The sequence below is a fragment of the Dipodomys merriami genome, unplaced genomic scaffold, assembly GCF_024711535.1.
Source record: "Dipodomys merriami isolate MVZ:Mamm:240054 unplaced genomic scaffold, mDipMer1.0.p SCAF_2, whole genome shotgun sequence".
In the NCBI taxonomy this organism is placed as follows: Eukaryota; Metazoa; Chordata; class Mammalia; order Rodentia; family Heteromyidae; genus Dipodomys; species Dipodomys merriami.
Genome location: NW_027203381.1, coordinates 118,550,375 through 118,572,410, shown reverse-complemented (window position 1 = coordinate 118,572,410; position 22,036 = coordinate 118,550,375). Strand labels below are relative to the sequence as shown.

At 46.7% G+C, this 22,036-nt stretch overlaps 1 protein-coding gene across 4 annotated transcripts in view; it reads right to left on the bottom strand.

Annotated features, from left to right (window-relative positions):
• Positions 1–401: 401 nt before the first annotated feature.
• Sh3bgr (SH3 domain binding glutamate rich protein) overlaps positions 402–22,036 on the bottom strand; it is a 31,598-nt gene continuing 9,963 nt past the window's right edge. For 2 of the 4 annotated variants that reach the window (XM_070030704.1, XM_070030707.1), the window contains exons 3-8: positions 19,669–19,749; positions 10,662–10,736; positions 10,201–10,293; positions 4,464–4,493; positions 3,597–3,760; positions 402–811 (exon numbers count right to left, since the gene is read on the bottom strand). In XM_070030704.1, the coding sequence (XP_069886805.1) occupies positions 3,629–3,760; positions 4,464–4,493; positions 10,201–10,293; positions 10,662–10,736; positions 19,669–19,749 (411 nt within the window). In that variant the 3' untranslated portion in view covers positions 402–811; positions 3,597–3,628. Of the gene's footprint in view, positions 812–3,596; positions 3,761–4,093; positions 4,171–4,463; positions 4,494–10,200; positions 10,294–10,661; positions 10,737–19,668; positions 19,750–22,036 lie in introns of those variants that run through there. The other 2 variants (XM_070030706.1, XM_070030705.1) reach the window with 2 other exon arrangements.

Sequence of the window (22,036 nt, the reverse complement as noted above, 5' to 3'; positions counted from 1 at the left end):
TGCCTCTGTGCATCTGATCGTACAAAATATTTATCAAAATGAACTCCAGGAGAGGGAAGCAAGAGTTTTGTTTTGTTGTTGTTGTTATTCCTCTTGTTTTCTTTCCCTTTTGTCTTATTTGTTCGTTTATCTCTCTTTGGGAGAAATAGAGGGGCAAAGCGTGAACAAAGGCAACAGTGGTACTCACTAGGCACTAGGTTGAAAATGAGCTCTACAGCTTGTGGGTGGGGACAGGAGGGAAAACCGGGGAGAGAGCAAGAGAAGGGCTGACATTGCTCAAATAGAAATATATTCTTTATCTGACTTATGTAACTCTAACCCCTCCTCTGTAAACTAAAAGCTAATGGGCAGTGCGCAGACCCTGAGTTCACATGCAGAAGAAAAGGGACCGTGGCACGAGATGTTTGCTATTGATCTTTATTTATATGATTGTTCTCTGGAGAGCACTTCACTTTCCAAGCCAAATCTAGGACGAGGAGCGCATGGCACATACAAAGCTGGTGCTGTATCACAGAGAATCTCAATTCCTTCCAGCTGCTTTTCCTGTGTACTAATAAAGAAGATCTATTTGTTCAGAGCAAAACTAATCATCACGAACGAAGGCAAGAGGGCCGGGCGTGTGGGCAGGCGTAGACGGTCTTTGCACTTAGCTCCGGATGGACACAGCTGGACAGACGCCATGGACACGGCACCCCGAAGGTGTCCCCGGTGAACCCCAGCTGCTCCAAGGCAAGGGGCTGGTTTTAGGCCGGAGCATTTTTGGTTGAGTGTGTGGGGAGATATTTCAAATGCTGCTTCGTGGATGGGTCATCTAAAAGTAAAGGAGGGTCGGGGGAACAAGGCTGTCAGAGAGGGACAGCGCGTTGCTCGCCCCAATCTTTATGATGTGACATACAAGAAAGGAAACGGCTCTGACCTTTGACACCAAAAGCCTCATTTGCCAACTGGTCCTCAGTGCCCGGAAAGGAATTGGTTTTTTTTTCTCCTGAGAAACTGAGCCAGGCCACATGTCTGTGCTAACTGAGCATGCTGAACTTCAAGCAGCGAATACATTCAGGGCAAACAGAGGCTGCGTGTGCAACCGCATCCCAGCAGGGGAAGTGGAGGAAGGCCCCAGGGAGGGACGGAGATGCAGCCTGGATGGCACGGGGGAGGGGAGAGCCCTCCATCCGCCATCACCCCACGCCCGCCTGGGAACCACGCAATGGGTTTGTCCCTGGACGGTGAATCACTTGCAGAACCATTTTGGATTTCACCCAGTGTTGAAGGAGGTGATCCTTGTGGGCCTCGGGGGTCGGGGGAGGGTGGAATCTGGGGTCAGGGGGTGGAATCTGGGATCGAGGGGGGGAATGGAATCTGGGGTGGGGGGTGGAATCTGGGGTAGGGGGTGGAATCTGGGGTGGGGGTGGAATCTGGGATCGAGGTGGGGAGTGGAATCTGGGATCGAGGTGGTTAGTGGATCTGGGGTGGGGGGGATAGAATCTGGGGTGGGGGGGTGGAATCTGGGGTGGGGATGGAATCTGGGGTCGAGGTGGGGGGTGGAATCTCGGGTGGGGGTGGGGGAGTGGAATCTGGGGTGGGGTGGAATCTGGGGTGGGGTAGAATCTGGGGTTCCCTCCTCCACAGACATCTTGACCTTACAGCAGACGACTGTGGTCCCCATGGCCAAGCTTAAAATGCCCCAAACGGGCCGGCCTCGCACTGGCTGTAACCGGCCCCCATCTCCCGCTGCGCCCGCCCATCCCCCCGTGTCTGAGGACTGAAAATGTCATTCACACCACACGGTTCTCGGGGGACTTGGCACTCTGGTCTCTCGCTGGGGGCGTGTGATCCGTTGTGTCCCGGCCTGCTTCATCTCCTACCCTTCTTCACACAGAATTCCAGAAATTCTCCACTCTTTTCTCCTGTCTCAGAAATGGGCCCCCCGTTTCTTCCTTATCAACAGAACCAGTACCCAAAGCATCGGCAGCAGGCCTTGAGTCAGAGGGCTGTGTGGCCACAGCCTGGGAGAAGGCAAGCCAGGTGCCGTGGCTCACACCTGTACTCCTAGCTAGTTGGGAGGCTAAGATCTGAGGCCCACACCTCAAAGCCAGCCCCGTCAAACAAATCCCGGAGACACTTATCTCCACTTAGCCAGCAAGAAGCAGGAACTAGAGATGTGTCTCAAATGGTAGAGCACCAGCCATAAGCAACAAAACAAGAGAGAACATGACACCCTGAGTTTGAGTGTCACAACCAGCATCCAAAGAATATTCCTCTCGAATGTGCAGTCCTGAGTTCAAATCCCAGTACCACAAAGCAAAACACAAGAATGCTATGGCTGTGGTGGCTCACACCTATAATCCTAGCTATTCACAAGGCTAAGGTCTGAGGATCATGGTTCAAAGCCAGCTTGGCAGGAAAGACTTTGAGCCTCTTCTATTATATTCCAAAAAGCTGAAATGGAATTGGAGCTGTGACTCAAATGGTAGAGAGCTATCCTCATGCAAAAAAGCTCAGGGACAGTGTCCAGGCCCTGATTTCAAGCCCCAGGACCAACACATACACACACACACACACACACACACACACACACACACACACACACACACACACACACACACACGCACGCGCGCGCGTCACAAAATGCACCTTTTCAAGCTGGGCACTGGTGGCTGACACCTATCATCCTAACTACTCAAGAGGCTGAGATTTGAGGATTGCAGTTCAAAGCCAGCCTTGGCAGAAAAGTCTGTGAGACTCTTATCTCCAATTAATTACCTGAAAACCAGAAGTGGCACTATGGCTCAAATGGTAGATCACTCGCCTTGAGCTGAAGAGCCCAGGGACAGCGCCCAGGCCCAGAGTTCAAGCCCCATGACCAAAAAAAAAATGTACACAATTATTCTTATCATCAGTAGAAGTACATTCCTTATGAATGTATCCACACTTGTGGTGCACAAATGCAGTCCTGAGATTCACTGCCCATGTGTGGGAACAGACCAGGTGACCGGAGAGGAGGGGAGGGGAGGAGGGCTGCAGCTGGGAGAGATGGGAGGGGACAGGGGGGGGGACTGCGTGAGACCTACCAACAAGCACTGTACTCAGAAACTGTGTGGAACTGAAACCCCTCTGTACAACTACTTAAAAATAATAAAAGCTAAAAGGAAAAAGAGTTAGCCACACCCCCACACACAAAATAATAATGATAAAATGTTTAAAAGCCAGGGTGTCTCATGAGCCTGCTGGCTAATGTTTAATAATACACGTCACTTGGGCCCCAAGGCCTGGCCATCATGGGCTTCGTGATGGTCAAGGTTATATTTTCCTGCTGCTGTGAACAGCGATCACCACTCCCCTCAGAAGCACGGGTACAGGGGACAGGCACCAGCAGCTCCTGAGCAAAGGGGCACCGAGGCTGGGATGTGCCCATGGCAGCGCCTCCTGGATCAGGGGTGCCTCTGCCTGGAAATCCACCCACTGCAGCACCAAGCCAGGGCTGCGTGGAGAGGGACCTTGGAGCTGGTGTGCCTGGAGCGGAGAGGGGGTGGGGGCGGGTGTTATGAATCCGGACTGGCCCCTCCCCCTGCACCTCCACCCCAGAATTCTCTGCCTACCTGGCAAATTGAAGACTTCAGCAGGAACAGGCCTAAGAATCCTCCCCTTCTCCTGGCTCCTCTTCTCCTTCAGCTGCCTGGGCCTCGGCCTCCCCCTCCTCGGCCTCCTCCTCCTCGGCCTCCCCCTCCGCCTCCTCCTCAGCCTCCTCCCTTATCTCTTCCGTCTGGGGTCACAGAATCCATCAGCATGGAGTCATGGAGAAACAAGGCCAGAGACACAAAGAAAGAGGAGGTAAGATCCTAAAGCCTGCAGCCTCTCAGAGAGAAACACACACACACACACACACACACACACACACACACACACACACACACACACACACACACATACACACACACACACACACATACACACACACACACATACACACACACACACACACACACACACACACACACACACACACACACACACACACACACACACCCCTCTGTGTTAGCACACTGGCCCACAGAACTGCCTCTAGCCATCCACAGTCAGGGGATGAAATACGGCCAATGTGTTTTTACCTTCCTGACAGTTGTGTTTTTATCAGTCACACTTCCATGCACAGAACTCAGTTGCTTTGTACTGCTGACCATCAATGGGAAGCGATTAGTCTCACCAACACTGGGAGCTCCAGCCCCGCACGGCCTCTGCCTGCCTTCCGGGCACAACTTCATCTGAAGGAGGCCCCTGGGTCACGGACCTCGGGAGGGTTCTTGGGGTGTGGGGTAGCCCTGGCCCCCTTCCTCCACAAAGAATGGGGCAGGGAAGGGGAGAGGCGGGGCGGGGAAGGGGAGAGGCGGAGCGAGGGCTTCAAGGCCCTCACTTAGCCGGCCTGTCAACTAAGCTGATTGCACACAGTGGTTAAGGGCAGGCCATACCTCTCCCACTGCGCTCTCTCCTTCTTCTTCCTGAGCTCCAGAAAGAAAGGAAAACAAAATCATAATTCAAGTCAGTGTTCAGTTGAATCCCAAATCTATGCACGCTACTGTAAGAAAGCAGTTCATCTAGCCAGGTGCTGGTGGCTCACACCTGTCATCCTAGCTACACCAGAGGCTGAGATCTGAGGATCTCGGTTCAAAGCTAGCCCAGGCAGGAAAGTCCATGAGACTCTTGTCTCCAATGAACCACCAGAAAACCGGAAGTGGCACTGTGGCTCAAGTGGTAGAGTGTTCACCTTGAGCTGAAGAATGCAGGGACAGCACCCAGGCCCAGGGTTCAAGCCCCACGACCGACAAAAAAAAAAGAAGAGCACTGTTGAAGAGGTCAGAGGTCTGCTGCCTGCCCCCAATCCCTAACGTCCTCCAGATCAGGGTATCAAACTCGCTGCACACCTCCTAGCTCACAGCTCTAAGAAGGAGGCCAGAGCTCTGTCCAGCACCTCCCAACATGGCGGGCCCAGAGGCTCCACAGCATCATTAAATAGTGACAGCTTCCGGCTTCCCAGAGCCATCCTGGTAGTCCATCCCCACCGCCTCCCAGGCCAGCAGCACCAGCTGGAACCTGGTTGGGCTGCAAAGCCTTCTTGCTTGTGTGTGCTATACTGGGACTTGAACCCAGGACCCGGATGCTGTCCCTTAGCTGGAGCCACAGCTTCATCGCCATTATTTTTCTGGTTAATTGGAGATGGGAGTCTCACAGACTTTCCTGCCTGGGATAGCTTCTAGCCTCGATCCCCAGATCTCAGCCTTCTGAGATCACAGGCGTGAGCCACAGTACTTGGGGTAAAAAGCAGTCTGGCTGTCATATGCACCCTCTCTCTACCCTCTGGACAGAGCTGAGATTGTGGTCAAGTAATTTGTCAATACAATCAGGCCTCAGACTCCTGACTCCTAATTTGGCGTCCATCCTCCTCTGCCAAGCTGCCTGTCAAGACTGAGAACAGGACCAAGCACATTCCAGAAGCCAGGCTACAGAGGACCCAGCACTCTTCCCCAGTCCCTGCCTACACCACAGGCCAGTTCCAGAACAATACCTTCAGATCTCAGCAACTGGCACAGATCATCACTGCCTGGCACCGAGGCCAAGCCCCGGGCCAAGAGGATTCTCCAACTAATCCCGCATTCGGATGTGTGGAAGTAACGGGAGGAAAACGCCCTGCTTGCTCCTGTTGTATACTCCGGGTGCTGCCCACCTGCCTTCGCTCATCTGGGCTATGGCAAGGACCCCCTGCCCCCAAGGGGTCACCGTCCCCCCTTCTTCATTTCCGATCTGTTCTCCACACAGTAGCTCCAACACACAATGAGCCTAACCATGCCGCTGGCGTGGGCAAACCTCCATGTCTGAAGACTCCTAGATTCCTGCCTGTCCGCCTCACTTCACCCCTGCCCATTCTATCCCAGCCATACTGAGCCACAGGGACACCCTTCCAGGACTCTGCTGTTTGCAATGAAGACCCTTAAAGCTGAGTTTGGGGAGCCTCTTATCTGCTCCCGCCCCACCCACACCCCACTATCTGTAGGGCATAATCCGTGTCTTATTTATTTGTTAAATTTCCAGGACAATTTTCTGGAAGCAAGGTGTTAGCTCCTAAATGCATGTCAGATGACTGAGGAAGAACACAGTGCCTGTGGTTCTCAAAGAGAACACAATCAGATTAACATGTACTCTAGGTAGTATAGAATTAACAGCAGTAGACAAGTCATTTATTTCCCCCCCCAATCTAATTATCTTCGCTGATTAGATCTAGCCTAAACAAGGTACTAATGTGAGCCTGGAGGCAGCGGAGTCTTATAGGATTAGCTTTGATTCATGTAATTTAAGAAGAAATTACACCCATGTTCATTGCTGCACTATTCACAAGAGCCAAGTTATGGACACAGCCCAGATACCCTAAAACAGATGAGTGGTTTAATAAAATGTGGTACCTATACACAGTAAAATATTACTCATCCATGAGGAAGAATAAGATTATGCCATCTGCAGGGAAATGGATGGACCCAGAAAAAATCATATTAAGTAAATCAAGCTCAGAAAGACAAACAGCACATAATTTCTCTCGTATGCAGAAGCTAGATCTAAAATTAAACTGGATACAATAATCTATACAGGACCCTAGGATCACACACACACACAAAAGGAGGATACCCTTAGGGGAGGACCCCACAGGTGAAACTCCCCCTGAACATTTAAAATACTGTTTATCAAAGGGTATTCCAGGAAATGGAAACACTGGGGGTGGGGTTGTGATTGTTATTGGTGGTAGTGGTGTTTGGTTTTGCTCTGCCCCCCCCTTTGGGGAGGATAAAGGAGAGTACAGGAAGGGAGGATGAATAAATGGTGCAATCATGCTATTCAGAAAACAGCGTGTGGAAAATGAAGTGTGTAACCATGAGCAGGAACCGGAGGGGGAAACTGGGGAAAGGAAAGGGTGACTCTGTCCAAAACCAGAAACGCACGCATTACCTGACTTATGAAACAGAAAGCCCTCTGTACACCATAATAATAACAATAAAATTATATTTACAAAATAAAATAAATTGAGGCATGGAAAAAACACATTACAGAGAGACTTTGCCCTCTCCATCGTATATTCAAATTGACCTTAATTTCTTGGAAGAGAGGCTAGAGGGGAAAGTACATGCTCAGAGAACTTACACAGACAGCCCCAAAGGTCAGGGAGCAGGGAAGGTGTCTGGAGGCTGTGTCTCTGGCCCACCAGAACACCAGTTCCTGAGCCAGCAGACTCAGCCGCAATGGGCCCTCCCCGAGCTCCTCCTGGGGAGGGCAGTTTGAATAGGTGGAGAGAATGTTGAATGAAAGCATTTCTATAATGCTTTCCCGCCTCTAATCCTTCTCAGGATGAGATGGGATAGGTTAACTAACAAAAACAAAAATAACAAACTGCCACCTGGCACCAGAGGCTCACGCCTGTCATCCTAGCTACTCAGGAGGCTGAGATCTGAGGATCACGCTTCAAAGCCAGCCCTAGCAGAAAAGTCCCCAGACAACTCTTATCTCCAGCCAGAAGTGGTGCTGTGACTTTAATGCTAGATTGCTAGTCCTGAGAACAAAGAGACTCGGGGACCTTGCCCAGGCCCTGCCTGAGTTTAAGTCCCAGGACCAGCAGGAAAAACAAAACATAACAAAAGAACTTTGAACTTTATCTCATAGAATCAGACAAGATCAAGCAGGGTGCCCAGGGCTCACACCTGTGGTCCTAGCTACTTAGGAAACTAAGACTTAGAGAATGAGGTTTGAAGCCAATCAGGGCAAAAAAGATGATGAAACACTATTTCCATGAACCAGCAAAATGCTGGGCTGGAAGCATGGCTCAAGTGGTAGAGGGCTAGCCATGAGCAAGTAAACTGAGCAAAAGGACAAGGTCTTGAGTTTGAATCCTAATACCAGTACAGACATACACAAAAAGCAATTAGGCCAAGTGCCAGTGGCTCATGCCTGTAATCCTACCTACTCAGGATTGCAACTGCAAGCCAACACTGGGCAACAGAGTCCAGGAGACTCTTTTTTTTTTTTAATTTTTTTTGGGGGGGTCCGGTCGTGGGGCCTGAACTCTGAGCCTGGGCACTGTCCCTCAGCTCTTCAGCTCAAGGCTAGTGCTCTACCACTGGAGCCACAGCGCCACTTCCTGCTTTTTTCTTTTTGCTTATGTGGTGCTGAGGAATCGAACCCAGGGCCTCAGGCATGCAAGGCAAGCACTCTACCACTGAGCCACCTTCCCAGCTGAGTCCAGGACATTCTTATCTCCAATTAACCACCAAAAAAGCTGGAAGTGGAGCTGTGGCTCAAGTGGTAGAACGCTAGCCTTGAGTACAAAAGCTCAGGGAGAACACCCAGGTCCTGAGTTCAAGCCCAAAGACTGGCACACAATGTAATAGTATTATTGTTATTAGAAGTAGAATTGGGCAGGTTCTTACAAGTCCTCGTACAAAGCTTGAACTAACTTTCATAGTGGCAAATAATTATATTGAAAACTGGCTTTTTAAAAAAGGTAACTGAACTGTGATTGCCTGGTTACCTAAGATAAGCTCTCGCAAAATTATCCACCATGGTGTGAACCACAGATGTGGAGACAGGTGACTGAAGGATCCAAAAGGAGAAGTGAGAAGGCTGAGGCCTTCCACGGTGGCTGTTTTTGCTGGGAGGTTGGCCAGGGCCTCAGGGCTCGGGGCCAGAGCCAGGCCAGGTGTGAGCGGTGATGAGTGTCAGCAGGGGACAGAGGAGGGAGCCGAGGGCCGTGAGGGAGATCTGTGAGGGCTCTGGCCTTCCAGGCTGGCAGGATGGCAGGCCCTGCTAGGGTCCCGCCTGAGACAGCCAAGCTCCTGGCCACCCACACCAACATTTGGCTTGAGAAAGGAGCTTTCCTGGAGAATGCATCCTGATCACATGTCAATCAACCAACTGAGGGCTTACAGGTTTTCAGTCAAAGATTGCGACTCAGAATGATTTGAGCTTTTCAGTAAAATAATCTTACCACACTATGTTGAAAATGAACCATGCAACTTGTGGCTGGGGACGGGAGGGGGAAACGGAGGAAAGCAAAGGAAGGGGTAATATTGCCCAAATAGAAATGACTGACCTGTGGAATGGTAACCCCTTCGTACATCACCTCAATAATAACAGTAAAAGCCAGGCGCCAGTGGCTCACACCTGTCATCCTCGCTACTCAGAAGGCTGAGCTCTGAGGATCAGGATGCAAAGCCAGCCTGGCAAGAAAGTCCGTGAGACTCTTATCTCTAATAAACCACCAGAAAACCGGAAGTGGTGCTGTAGCTCAAGTGGTAGCATGCTCGCCTTGAGCTGAAGAGCTGAGGGACAGCGCTCAGGCCCAGAGTTCAAGCCCCACGACTGACAAAAAAATAATAATAATAACAGTAAAAAAATTAAAGTCAAAAAATGAGGCCAAAGCTATCTTTTTAAAAAAAAAATAATTTTACCTGATAAAAGCCAAATACAAACATGAATTTTATGAAATGGGACACTTGCATCATTTTATGCAGTTCTCTTGATGTTCTGCTGAAATTCCTCCTCAGAGAGGCTCGGCCCAGCCCCGCCATGCATGCTCGCCCGCCTATCTTCCCAGATACATTCCCACAATTCCAGAGGGCCTGCCCATCACCCACTGTCCCCTCCCCCTTCCCCAGGTGCCATCCTCTTGTACCTAACAGGAAGCACCTTAGGATCAGATCTGTGCTTCAGCCTCTCTGGGACCTGTCCTCCCCTGACTGGGCTTGAACTCCATGTGCCTCCTCCCCCTTTAATCTTGTCACCCCACAAATACATTTCATGCCTTGGTCTCTGTTTCCCAAGTAGACGGGCTGTGAAGCTGGTGTAGGTAGGAGTTGGAAGGACCAAGGTGGACAGAGAACATACACCAACCACCACTAACAGCCCTGCAAGCGCACAGCCAGGCTTGGTGAGGCCCCGTCCAGCTGGGCCTCCAGGCCCTGCTCTGGGTCCTCTGGGTCCTCCCTCTGCCTTTCCCTGCTTTCATCTGTCTCTCTATACCGGGGGCCCACACGGTTACCATAGTAACAGAAGCTACCTGCAATCCACCCAGCTAACCCTCTGCTCACCTCCTCCCCCACTGCTGTGGAGCCAAGGAAATAGACAGACCAAACCCTGCATGAAACGACGGCAAACGCAGCCAACACTCACGTTCTTCTCCTGGGACTCGGGGAGGTTGCCCGCATTTTCACCCTCCTCTTTCTGCCCCTCATTTTCTCCACTTTCTTCAGTCTTCTCTGTGCCCTGATCAGAACGGAGAGCCAGGTTACCAGGTTACCAGGTTACCTCGGTAAGCTCCCGAGGAGAAGCACAGCCAGGCCTGCTGCGGCCTCCTTGTTCAGATCCTGCGATGTCCCCGCAGGCCTCTCCTTTGGGAGGTCATGGAGCTGCCCCCTGCAGAGGCTGCCGCTCCCCCAGATTATGGGCTGACGCCAGCAGCTCAGTGCACACACCAGCCGGCCGAGGGGTCTCTACTGACCTCTTTGAGGCTTATGGACATGATCCATGCATAGGTGGGTGGGTGTGAACAAATGAGGCAGACAGACAGATGGGCCCGGGCAGCTACCCTGAGGACCCCGGCAGTGGGAAGAGGGCTACCACATGGCTCTTACCTGGGCAGCACTCTCTGACTCTCCAGCCACGTCGCCATTGGGGAGAGAAGACGCTTCCTCGGGCGACTTTGTCACCTGCATGGTATAAATTAATTCAGTGTCTTTTAACTCTTCATTCTGTATTTAATCCACAGCATACAGTGTGGCCAGTCTGTGTAAGCAGCCCTGGCCACCCACGCTCTAGTGACAAGAAAGCACAGGCAAGGCAGGGCTGGGCTATGCCTCCCACCTGATGCTCTATCAGTTTAGCCATGGTTCCCAAGCTTGTGTTACCCCTTCCAGATTCATGGAAATAACAATCCATTTTTTAATTAGATTCTCCTAACCCTGTCCCAATACATAAAGGTGATTTGGGGGTGAGTTATTTTCCTTCTTATTTTTGTGTATTTTGGAACAGAAATGAGCTGATTTTGTTAATGTAGCATGGACATTTGTCCAGGTTAATTGAAATAATTCTGACCATTCTTTTTAACATATGCTTCATAGTTAATACATAATTCATTCAAAACCTTCCTATTTGAGGGATGTTCCAATTGTGTCTCTACGAATAATACTAATAATAAAGTAGTGAGGATATTTTGTTGGGTGATAGCAATTCATATTTTCTTTTCTTGTCATTTTGGTGCAGGTACTGGAGTTGAACTCTGAGCCTCCCGCTTCCTCACTTTGCTTGGCTAGTGCTCTACCGCTTCAGTCACACTTCCAACCCAGCTCTTGCTGGTTAACTGGAGATGGAGTCTCCAGGACTTTTCTGCCTGGACTGGCTTCCAACCATAATCCTCTAGGTCTCAGCCTCGTGGTTTGTGAACCACTGTTGCCCAGCAACAATTATTCTTTTTACGTTGGTCAACATGTTCAAAGTAAAATAGAATTTCATTTCTGCATCATCCTAATGACTGGGAAGAAAGAACATATTTTTCATAAATTTATTTCTAGCCGCTTACGCTTTGCTTTGATATCACCTTCTTGGTTTACCCACTCATATGTATTTTTCCTTTCTTATCAGTTTCAGAGGTTCTCATATGATACAAATACCTAACCTTTGCCACATTACAAATGTTTTTACCCTAATCTATGATCTGTATAAATTTTGTTACAAAACTGTTGGCCTCTTATATGGATACATTTATCTAAATTTTAGTGTGTAAAATATATTCTATTACTCCATACTGTTTATCAATATCTAGACCTTTAATCCACTAGAATTTTATTTTCCATAGATATGAAGCAGAGGTCTAAGGCTGGAGATGGAGCTAAGTGATAAGAGCTCTTGCCTAGCATGCACATATAGTAGAGGTCTAAATTGTTTTTTTCAAGATAAGAAGTAATTATGATTGACATTACTTGATTTCAGGGCTTCAAAGATCTCATTCTATGCCTTCCTTGCCTTTAAAGTCTCTGTTGAGCAATCTACTACTATTCTGAAGGTTTGCCTTAACAGTGACTCACAGGTTCTCTTTTGAGCTTTTGTTCTGTGTGGCGAATGCTTTAACTCTAATATACCTTGGAGAGGTTCTTGGCTGCTCTTACCTAAAACACTCCTGTACCTGGAAGACCTTATCATCTTTCAAGATCTGGGAAGTTTTCCACTATGACTTTATTGAATATGTTTTGTGCCTTTAGCTTACACTTCTTCTATGCCTATAACTTGTATGTTTGGTCTCTTAAATGGTGTCCAAGTGAGCTTAAATGTTGTGTACTTCTTTATTTTCCTTTACCTTCATCTGAATGTTCCAATGTGTCTACCTTCTTTTTAAGTTCTGATAGTCTTTAATTTGGTCCAGCATACTAGAGAGATTCCAAGTGAGGTTTGTCTGTTGGCAGTACTGAAATCTGAACTCACTACCTTGCTCCTGATAGGCAAGTGCTCTACCATTTGGTCCACACACCCAGTCCTTTTTACTTTAGCTATTTTTCAGATAGACCTTGCACTTTTGACCAGGTCACCCTTATACTGTGATTCTCCTACCTCTTCCCATAACTTAGATTACAGACATGCACCAATATACCCAGCTTAGTTTTGAGTTTTTTCTTAAAGTATAATTTTATTATATTTATTATTATATAGAGGGCTTGTCATTTAATAAATCAGATAATGAATACGTTTATTTTCTTTTTTTTTTACAATGTCACCCCTTCCCTGACTCAGTTTGTTTTTTGAGAGAGTCTTATTAACTTTGGGGGGGGTTGGAGGGGGGCTGGGATAGCTTCAAATAGAGATCCTCCTATCTCTGCCTCCCAAGTAACTGGGAATACAAGTGTGAGCCATTGTATCCATCTTCAACTGAGTTTCAATTTGACTTAGTCATCTTTTCATTTCCAGAATTTTCAAACTGATCTTTTTTCAGAATTTCTATATCTTTATTGAATCCATTTTCTATGCCCTCTTTGTCTTTTATTTCATTCAGCTCTTTATGTTCCCTTAGAATACATTCAACTCAAAGCTAGTGCTCTACCACTTGAGCCACAGTGCCACTTCCAGCTTTTTCTACTTATGTGGTACTGAGGAATTGAACCCAGGGCCTTATGAATGCAAGGCAAGCACTCTTACCACTGAGCCACCTTCCCAGCCCTAGAATACATTCAAGCATTATTTGTGTCCTCTTTAATTCCATTGATGGCCTGAGAGAATTTTTAAATTATTTGCTATTTGCTACATGGTTGCTACTGTGGAGCTATGGAGTCTCTGGAATTGCGGGGTCATGTTGCCTTGTTTTGGAGAGGTTTTATTTCATATTTATTGTTCTGTGTTGGAATTTGTGCATCTGAGGCCAAGTCACTAGTCTTTCACTAGGCACCTTCAGTGGTCAGGAAAGACAGCGTAGTAACCATGCAAAGAGCTATTTTTCAGCACTGGACTCAGCAGCCAATGCTCCATTGCCTCCATGACCCAGGGGGTGAGGCCTCCAGCCACCGCACCCTTCCTTGCCCCAGCAAACTGCTGTTGAAGCTCTCAGAGAGTCTGTGAAACCTCTACCTCTCCACCCCACCTCTCACACGGTCTCCCACCCAGACATGAGGAGAGGTGTTCCAAGATTCCTCGAGCCATGATTGTTTTTTCAGTCCCCAGAATGGATCAGTCTCAGGAGGCCTCTTCTCAAGATAAAGGAAAAAACAAAATGTTTGTCTTCACCAAGTCTGGCCTTTCACACTGGAATGGTGTCACCAATCCTCGTCTCTCCAAATCTCCACATGGGTTTAAGGCTTGCAGAGCATGTGGTTCATCCTGTAGCTAGTCTGCATCACCAGTGTATCCTCAGGCCCCTAGCTGATCTTGTGCTGTGTCTTCTGGCCCACACTCTCCCCTACCCTCTCTCTTTCTGAGTAAGAATTAATTACATAAAATGAAGTGAACTGGTGAGAAGCAATAGGAATTTCTGTCTGGATGATGGATGTTTACTGGGCATACAGGAAAGTCCTTGGTTGTTCCTCTCCCACCTTGTAGATCACAACAATGTAACACTCTGACTTTGCAAACTAAAAGGAAATATGTGTAACTGACATCTTACCCTCCTTGCTTAACCCCTTCAGAATTCAATTTCTCACTGAATCTACTTTATTGAACTAGAGTGGTAGTGGTGGTGATGGTCATGGGGCTTGAACTCTGGGCCTGGGCGCTGTCCCTCAGCTCTTCAGCTCAAGGCTAGCACTCTACCACTTGAGCCACAGCTCCACTTCCGGCTTTTTCTGTTTATGTGGTGTTGAGGAATCAAACCCAAGGCCTCATGCATGCAAGGCAAGCATTCTATGACTGATCCACCTTCCCAGCCCCTAGAGTACCTATCTTACTCTTAGGACAATCAAGTTATTTGCACAGCTTTAACAAGAATCAATCTTTCTTCTTGCCAGGGCATGAGTAAAACCTTGTCTATACAACCATGGCCTTGCCTGAAATGGCCTTGCCTGGAACACCATATTAAGAATGATTATCAGCTGTGAGCCCTCTTTTAAAGAGCTAAGTTAGACTTTGTGGAGCAAAAGCTTCCTGACAAAGCCTTCTTGGGAAAAACCCGTCTGGTAATTGGCCTGGTGTGGCCTGCCTAAGACATGGAAAATTTAAATTTCTACGTAACTGTCAAGGGTGTCTATTTTTAGCTTGATCAAGATTAATTTTCCTTGCTGACACTTCTTCACAATGTTGTTTACGACAATCTGACACTGCGACAAGTCATATCGTTTGCATAAATCAAGCATCTGTCTTTCCAAGGATACTTGAGGTACTTCCCCTGTGTGCATGCACAAACACCAGCAAACCCAGAGACACAGAGAGCATGGCTGTGCTGCTGAGGAGTGGGATGGCTGCAGACAAGCACTGAGATGCTCCTCTCCAGAGGAAGAATTCAAATAGGCCATCCTTTTCCCCCAAGGAAAGGGAATTTCACGGACTATGACAAGACCTAAGCTCAAATCAAGGCTTAAAACCAGGATCTAAAAACTGAGATGATCGGCAACAACCTGGATGGAATTGGAGACCACCATGTTCTGTAAGGTAAGCTGGGATCAGTAAGATAAATATTTGGTGACATGGACCATACGTGGACTTTTTTGAAGATGGAATCCCACAAGTAGAAAACGTGGCTTCCGAAGTCAGGGGAGAGCATTGGGAAAGGGGGGACAGGCAGAGGGCAATCAATGGTAGGAAATTACAGTCAGACAGGAGTAAGAGCTTTGGTGTGCTACTGTACATAGAATGCCCACAGATAATGATGAGATGACACATGGTAGAAACTGAACTAGACTTAGAAGGAGTCAGCAAGGATAGATCTCAAAAGAAGGGTTTTTTTTCTTTTTTCCAAAAAAATAAAAAGCTGTGCAGATGCTATGGTAAAAATGACCTGCACAACTTGTGGGTGGGGAGGGGAGGGAAAACTAGGAAAGAGCAAAGGAGGGGGTGACATTGTCCAAACAGAAATGTATTCTTTGCCTGACTTATGAAATGGTAAGCTTTCTGTACATCGCCTTTATAATAACAATAAAAAAGATGAAAAAAGGTAAGTTGCATAAACAGACGTGTCCCACTTACATTCAATTTGCATTCAGTATTGACAGTGTCCCCCTGACTTTAGTATCTCTGTTAACGTTTACCTCCATTTCAGAGCTGAGCACCTACTATGTGCTAGGAGCTGTGTGTGAGGATCAGAGGTGGGGCCTGGGCCCTGTCCTTCTCTATCACCTTCCACACTGCTTCTCTACAGGGCTCCCTCACCAACCTCTTCTTCATCCCTTCCCACGGCTGAGAGCCGAAGTCATGGAGGATGCTGAGCAGTGCTGCCTGCACACCTGCCTGGTCTCTTCTCTTGTCTTCGCCCATCCTTGTGCCTGGGCTCTACCGAAACCTCCTCCTCCCTCCCCAAGGTCCACACCATACATTCCAGTGTCTCCCATACTACAGCAAAGCCTCGCTGCCGGTACTATCTTCTTTTACTTATCACCGTCTATCAGGTCTTCAAAGAGCAACCTATCCAATTCCATTTCCTATTGCTATTACAGAACGCCTGAGGCTGAGTGACTCAGCAAGACCAGACCAGGAACTTAGAAAGTCTTAGAGGCTGGGGAATCCAAGCCCATGGAATCAGCCAGGGTGTTGTCTCTCTTCCTATCAACTTGTTCTCAAAGCAAAGCAACCAACCCAGTCCTGCTGGAGCTCGCCCGCTCCTAACATGCCATCTAATCATTGGCCCGCTCTGCCCACCAGGGTTCTGTGAATCCCACACAAGGAGCTGCACCGCCGGCATCTCATCTTCTAGACGTGAAGACATGACTTCCTCGGTGGAGGGTACAGCTAAAGCCCGCCACAGAGGATGAGGGAAACACCTGTCCCTGGCACCTCTTCATAGAACTTCAGCACGAAGAGCCCCACAACCTCTCCAAACCAGGTTCCTCAGCATGCTGGGTAGCGGGAGAAGTCGGCAGCGCTGACCAGCACAGGGGTGCAGAAAGGCACACCCTGAAACTCTGCACCTAGCAAACTACAGAGGGTAGGGAAAGGGAAAACCACCTCTTCCAACAGTCTGTGTCTAAGCAGGGCCATTGTACACAATGAGCCCCATAGGACTCTGCTCCAATATTTGACAAGTATTCATTTGAGAAGAATTATCTTTTAATATTCAAAAGTGGTGCTTTCCTCTGAGACCATAACAGAGATTCATCATACCATTTATGCCAAAATTCCAAAGAATTAGAATCAGTTTCAAAACTGTTTTTATCTTCATCTGAGTAAATATAAACAGAATAAAAATATTTGATTGCACCCATAAAAATGGTGTTTTCATAAAGAGATGAAAGTACACACCATGTAGTAAAGAGAATACAGTGAAGAACTCTGTTGTACACAAAAAGGTGACAGTAGAAAATGAGAAGATAGTGCAATTTGGAAACTCATAAGAGTAAACTTTAAGTGTCCTCACCACAAATATTGAAAAGATATAAAGTAATGTGAGGGGCTGGGAAGGTGGCTCAGTGGTAGAGTGCTTGTCTTGCATGCATGAGGCTCTGGGTTCAATTCTTCAGCACCACATAAGCAGAAAAAGCCAGAAGTGGCACTGTGACTCAAGTGGTAAAGCGCTAGCCTTGAGCTGAAGAGCTGAGGGACAGTGCCCAGGCCGAGTTTAGGCCCCACAACGGAAAAAAAAAATTAAATAAAGTAACATGAAGGCTCATAAACTCAGTGGACTCCTGCACAATGTATTCACACTTCAAAACACCAGACTCTGGGACATGATCAATGCTCATTACTTTCATGTGTCAATTTTAGACAATATGAAAAAAAAAAAAGCACAATGGGTATATGCTTAAGACAGAAACTTGTCAGACCAGATTCGCTTCAGAGCACAACAGAAGCAGAAACAAATGTTTAAAATAGAATGGAATGGCCCCGGGATCAAGGACACTAAACACGCTCTGTGTGGCGAGGCACCAGCAGCCTGGCCTCTGCCTGAGAGAGGACAAATGTCACCACCCTCTCACAGCGGGATCTGGTGGACATCGCAAATCCCTACAGCCATGTGCCTCTGTCTCACTTCAACAGCTACTTGAGACTGATCCCAAGGAAATTTTCCGAAAGAACCCTGCTTCCAGTCACAATTCCTGCAGAGTTACTCATAATAAAGTATGGTCAGCAGCCAAAAATTACAGCATGGCAACACACAAATTTATATTCTTAAAACTGCTTATAATACCAAGTGGCTCACGCCTGTAATCCTGGCTTTCTGAGCGGCTGAGATCTGAGGATCACAGTTCAAAGCCGGACTGGGAAGGAAAGTCCAGGAGACTCTCATCTCCAATTAACCACCAAAAAAAGCTGGAATTTGAGCTGCGGAAGAAAGCACTCATAAATAAGTTCAAGCCTCAGGACTGGCAAAATAATCTTAATATTATATAAACTACTTAACAGACCATTATGAGATCATAATGATATATTCCTAAGTGTAAACAAAATCATAGGAATGAATGGCAATTTTGACCATCAAGTGAATGGGTATCAGTTACAGAAATAGGCACAGGGTTGGTGTAGAGTGAAAAGAGTGGTCCGCATTCCACACCCAAATTTGTGACACTGACTTTATTGACATAGTTAATTTAAATCTCTAATAAATTTTAACATAATTAAAGATAACACAATTCTGGAGGAAAGAAGCCGATGAAAATCTCTCTAGAGTTTGAGTCTTCATTTTACTTTCCCATTTTTATCAAACTTAGCAAGCCAATTTCAATTAATTTTAAGTGGAAAGCATTCATGCAAGGATAGCTTTCATTTTGAAGTTATTTAATATAAGCTGTGCAAAACTTAATTCATGACAAAATAATTGCATATATGACCTAGGAGTTCATAGTTTTACTATTTTTTTAATTTTTTCATTTTTCATTTTTTATTATCTTTAAGTAGTTGTACAAAGGAGTTTCAGTTCAACATGTCAGTTTACAAGTAGAATGCACCTTGATCAACATCACCCTTACTATTCAATATTTAATAAACATACTTCAAATTATTAAGTATATTAATATTTCCTTTTTTCTTTTTCTGTTGTTTTGAGAGGTTTTTTTTATGGTGGTGCTGAGAATCAAAATCTGGGTATCACTCATGCTAAACAAATGCTCTAGAACAGGGTACACCCTAGTCTTTATATTCTTTAGTATTCTAAATTTACTATGGCAACGCAAAAACACAGAAAAAATATTTAAAGCGTAACTCAAACATTTTTAGTAAAGGCTTTGCATTATCGAACATATGCGCCTTTCTCTGACTGAAGTGTGTACTAAAATCATAGGAGAGCTTGTGTTGGCAGCACCAACACAAAGACGGAAACAACAGGAGATTGCCACACCCCTGTAGAAGGATACTGGGCAAATTCTTGAAGCATTGCAGCCTAAAGATCATCATGTGAGCTGGGCACTGGTGGCTCATACCTGTAACCCTAGCTACTCAAGAGACTAAAGTCTGAAGATTGCAGTTCGAAGCCAGCCTGGGCAGGAAAGCCTGAAATGGAGTTGTGGCTTAAGTACTTGGTATAGCATTAGCCTTGAACACAAAAGCTCAGGAATAGCACCCAGGCCCTGAGTCCAAACCCAGGAGCAACACAAAAAAAAAGAAAAAGAGAAAAAGAGAAAAGATCATTATGCAGGGGAAAACATACAACAGTGGGACCCATCAGCTGCATTGCACATTGATCAAAACGAACTAAGCAACTCCTTGGCAGCAATGGAAGGGAGGGAATGAGCAGGACACTAAGCAAAAGGAAAGAAATGTACATGTCACCTGATGTGGAAGAAATAACTGCATTGTCAAAGCTCATAGAATTCAGTAACTTTATAGACCACGATAAAGACAATTTGCCCCATGAAGGTTAGAATATGTTTGTGACTTTAACTAAGTATCATTATCTCACAATACTGTGAAATATAGTCAATCACAGTTTTAAATTTTTCCATTAAAAAAAAAAGATCATCATGCAGCCCCAGTGCTTCTGTTTTAACCTACACAGACCCACAGTAGGATATTTGAACTTACCTTTGAGCCTGGAGGGGGTGCCAAACCAAGGAACGAATAAATAATATTCTCTTCTTTTGCAGAGAAGAAAGAGTCAAAATCCTTGAAGCAAAGAAAGAGAATGTGAGAAGTTATTATACATGTATGAGCCACGGCATTTTCACAAACTGATCCCTTTTGTTTATTAGTTATTGTTAAGACACAAACACAAAAGGTTATCCCATTTGCTTTGTGGAAAATGACAAAACCCCGGCTGGGCTGGATGACACAGGCCTATAATCTCAGCTAATCCACAAGAAAGGAAGATTGTCAAAAGCAAGTCCACACAAAAGCTTGAGATCCTATTAAAAACAAACTAAGGCAAAAAAAAAAAAAGGGCATGGCTCAGGGCATGGCTCAAGTGGTAGTTGACTTCAAGTGCAAGAGTCTAAGTTCAATCCCATTATCACAAGAAGGGAGAAGAAGGGAGAGGAAAAGGGGAGGGAGGGAGAGAAAGAGGGATGGAAGGAAGGGAAAAGTCAGATGTGATGGTTCAAGCTCTAGTCCTAGCTACTCCCAAGTAGCTAGGCTACTAGTAGGTTATGGCTCAAAGTCAGCCCAGAAAAAAAAGACGTTTGTGAGACTCCATCTCAATCAATGGCTGGGCATGGTAGCAACGGCTGCCAACCCAGTTTCAGGAGAATCACAATGGCTGGTGTAGTGAGACCCACAGGTCACTCCAGCAGCACAAGGAAGCACAAATAGGAAGATCGTAGCCTAGACCACCCAAGTCATACTCTGAGGTCCAACATAGAAAATAACAAATGGAAAAAAGGGGGGACTTGGAATGTGGCTTAGTGGTTAGAGTGCTTGCCTAGCATGCATGAAGCCCTAGGTTCAATTCCTCAGTACCACATAAACAGAAAAAGCTGGAAGTGGTGCTGTGCCTCAAGTGGTAGAATGCTAGCTTGAACTAAAGAAGCTCAGGGACAGTGCCCAGGCCCTGAGATCAAGCCCTAGGACTGGAGAAGAAAAGAGAGAGACAGGAGAGAGAGAGAGAGAGAGAGAGAGAGAGAGAGAGAGAGAGAGAGAGGAAGAGAAAGAAGGGAAGGATGGAGGGAGGGAGGGAAAGAAAAAGAAAGAAAGGAAAGAAAAAAGAGGAAGGAAAGAAGGGAGGGAGGGAGGCAAAGAAAAAAGAGAGAAGGGAAATAAAAAAGAGAAATCAAGGAAGGAAGGGAGGGAGGGAAGGAAAGAAAAAAAGAGAAAGGAAGGAAGGAAAGAAGGAAAGAAGGAAGGAAGGGAGGGAGGGAGGGAGGGAGGGAAGGAGGGAGGGAGGGAAGGAGGGAGGGAGGGAGGTTGGGAGGGAGGGTTTGGCTGTGACTCAACTATGAGGCCCTGAATTCAAACCCCAGGAACACAAGAATAAAATTAAGGGATCCTTGTATATTACAAGGGAAAGTAAAACCTGAAAACCTGAATAGGAAATGTGCTGAAGATATCCCAAGAGGACATTCAGATGAGACACACAAACAGCTACATGCTCTCCCTAGTAATTAGAGAACTAAAGCCACAATGAGTTCATTTCACATGCACCCAGGTTCAAGAAAGGGTCAAGGATGGACAAGGCTAGTGTAGAAAGGATGTGAAATTCTGGGAAGCTATAACTACCGGAAGGAGTGCATGTGGCAGAATTGACATTCAGGAAGACACTCTGAATTCCCTACTAAACTAAACCTGGCCTAGCTGTGAGCTAGTGATTCGGCTCCAACTTACAAAACCCTGTCCAGAACAGTGATGGTAAACAGCCCCAAACCAGGAACCACACAATGAACATGGTATAGCTTTAAAACCATACAATGAACATGGTATAGCTTTAAAATATGTAGGTGAAAGAAGCAAATCCAAGAAAAATGCAGTGTTTGGGTCCATCGAGGTAAAATTCACAGACAGGCAAAATAACTTGTTTAAGGCACACACTTGTTTAAGACACAAGACAGAGAACAAGGAAGGGCAGGGAGCCAAGAGCAGGCCAGTGTCCCTGGCTCTGTAGAGAGAGAATGACCCAGAGCATCTGAGCTGCCTTCCAAAAGCCCAAGCACTTCACATTTCTTCAACTGGATGTAGGTATGTATTGCTCTTCTTTAAATGGCAGGTTTTATCATATATGTCATATTTCAAAATAAATACTAAAAAACACAGTTCATCCAGGGAAGCCCTTCCCGCATCCCCTCATCTGGGCTGCATTCCGTACCCTCTCTCTCCTGAATAGCCGAGTCCCCCTTGGGTGGTGCTCAGGCCAGGCTCCGGGTAGCCCAGTCCTTACCTGGACTAAGATACACAGATTCCAACCTGTCATCAACAGACATGCCTCTTCCAGTGTAATCCCAGCCAGAAAGGGATCCTGGCCGTC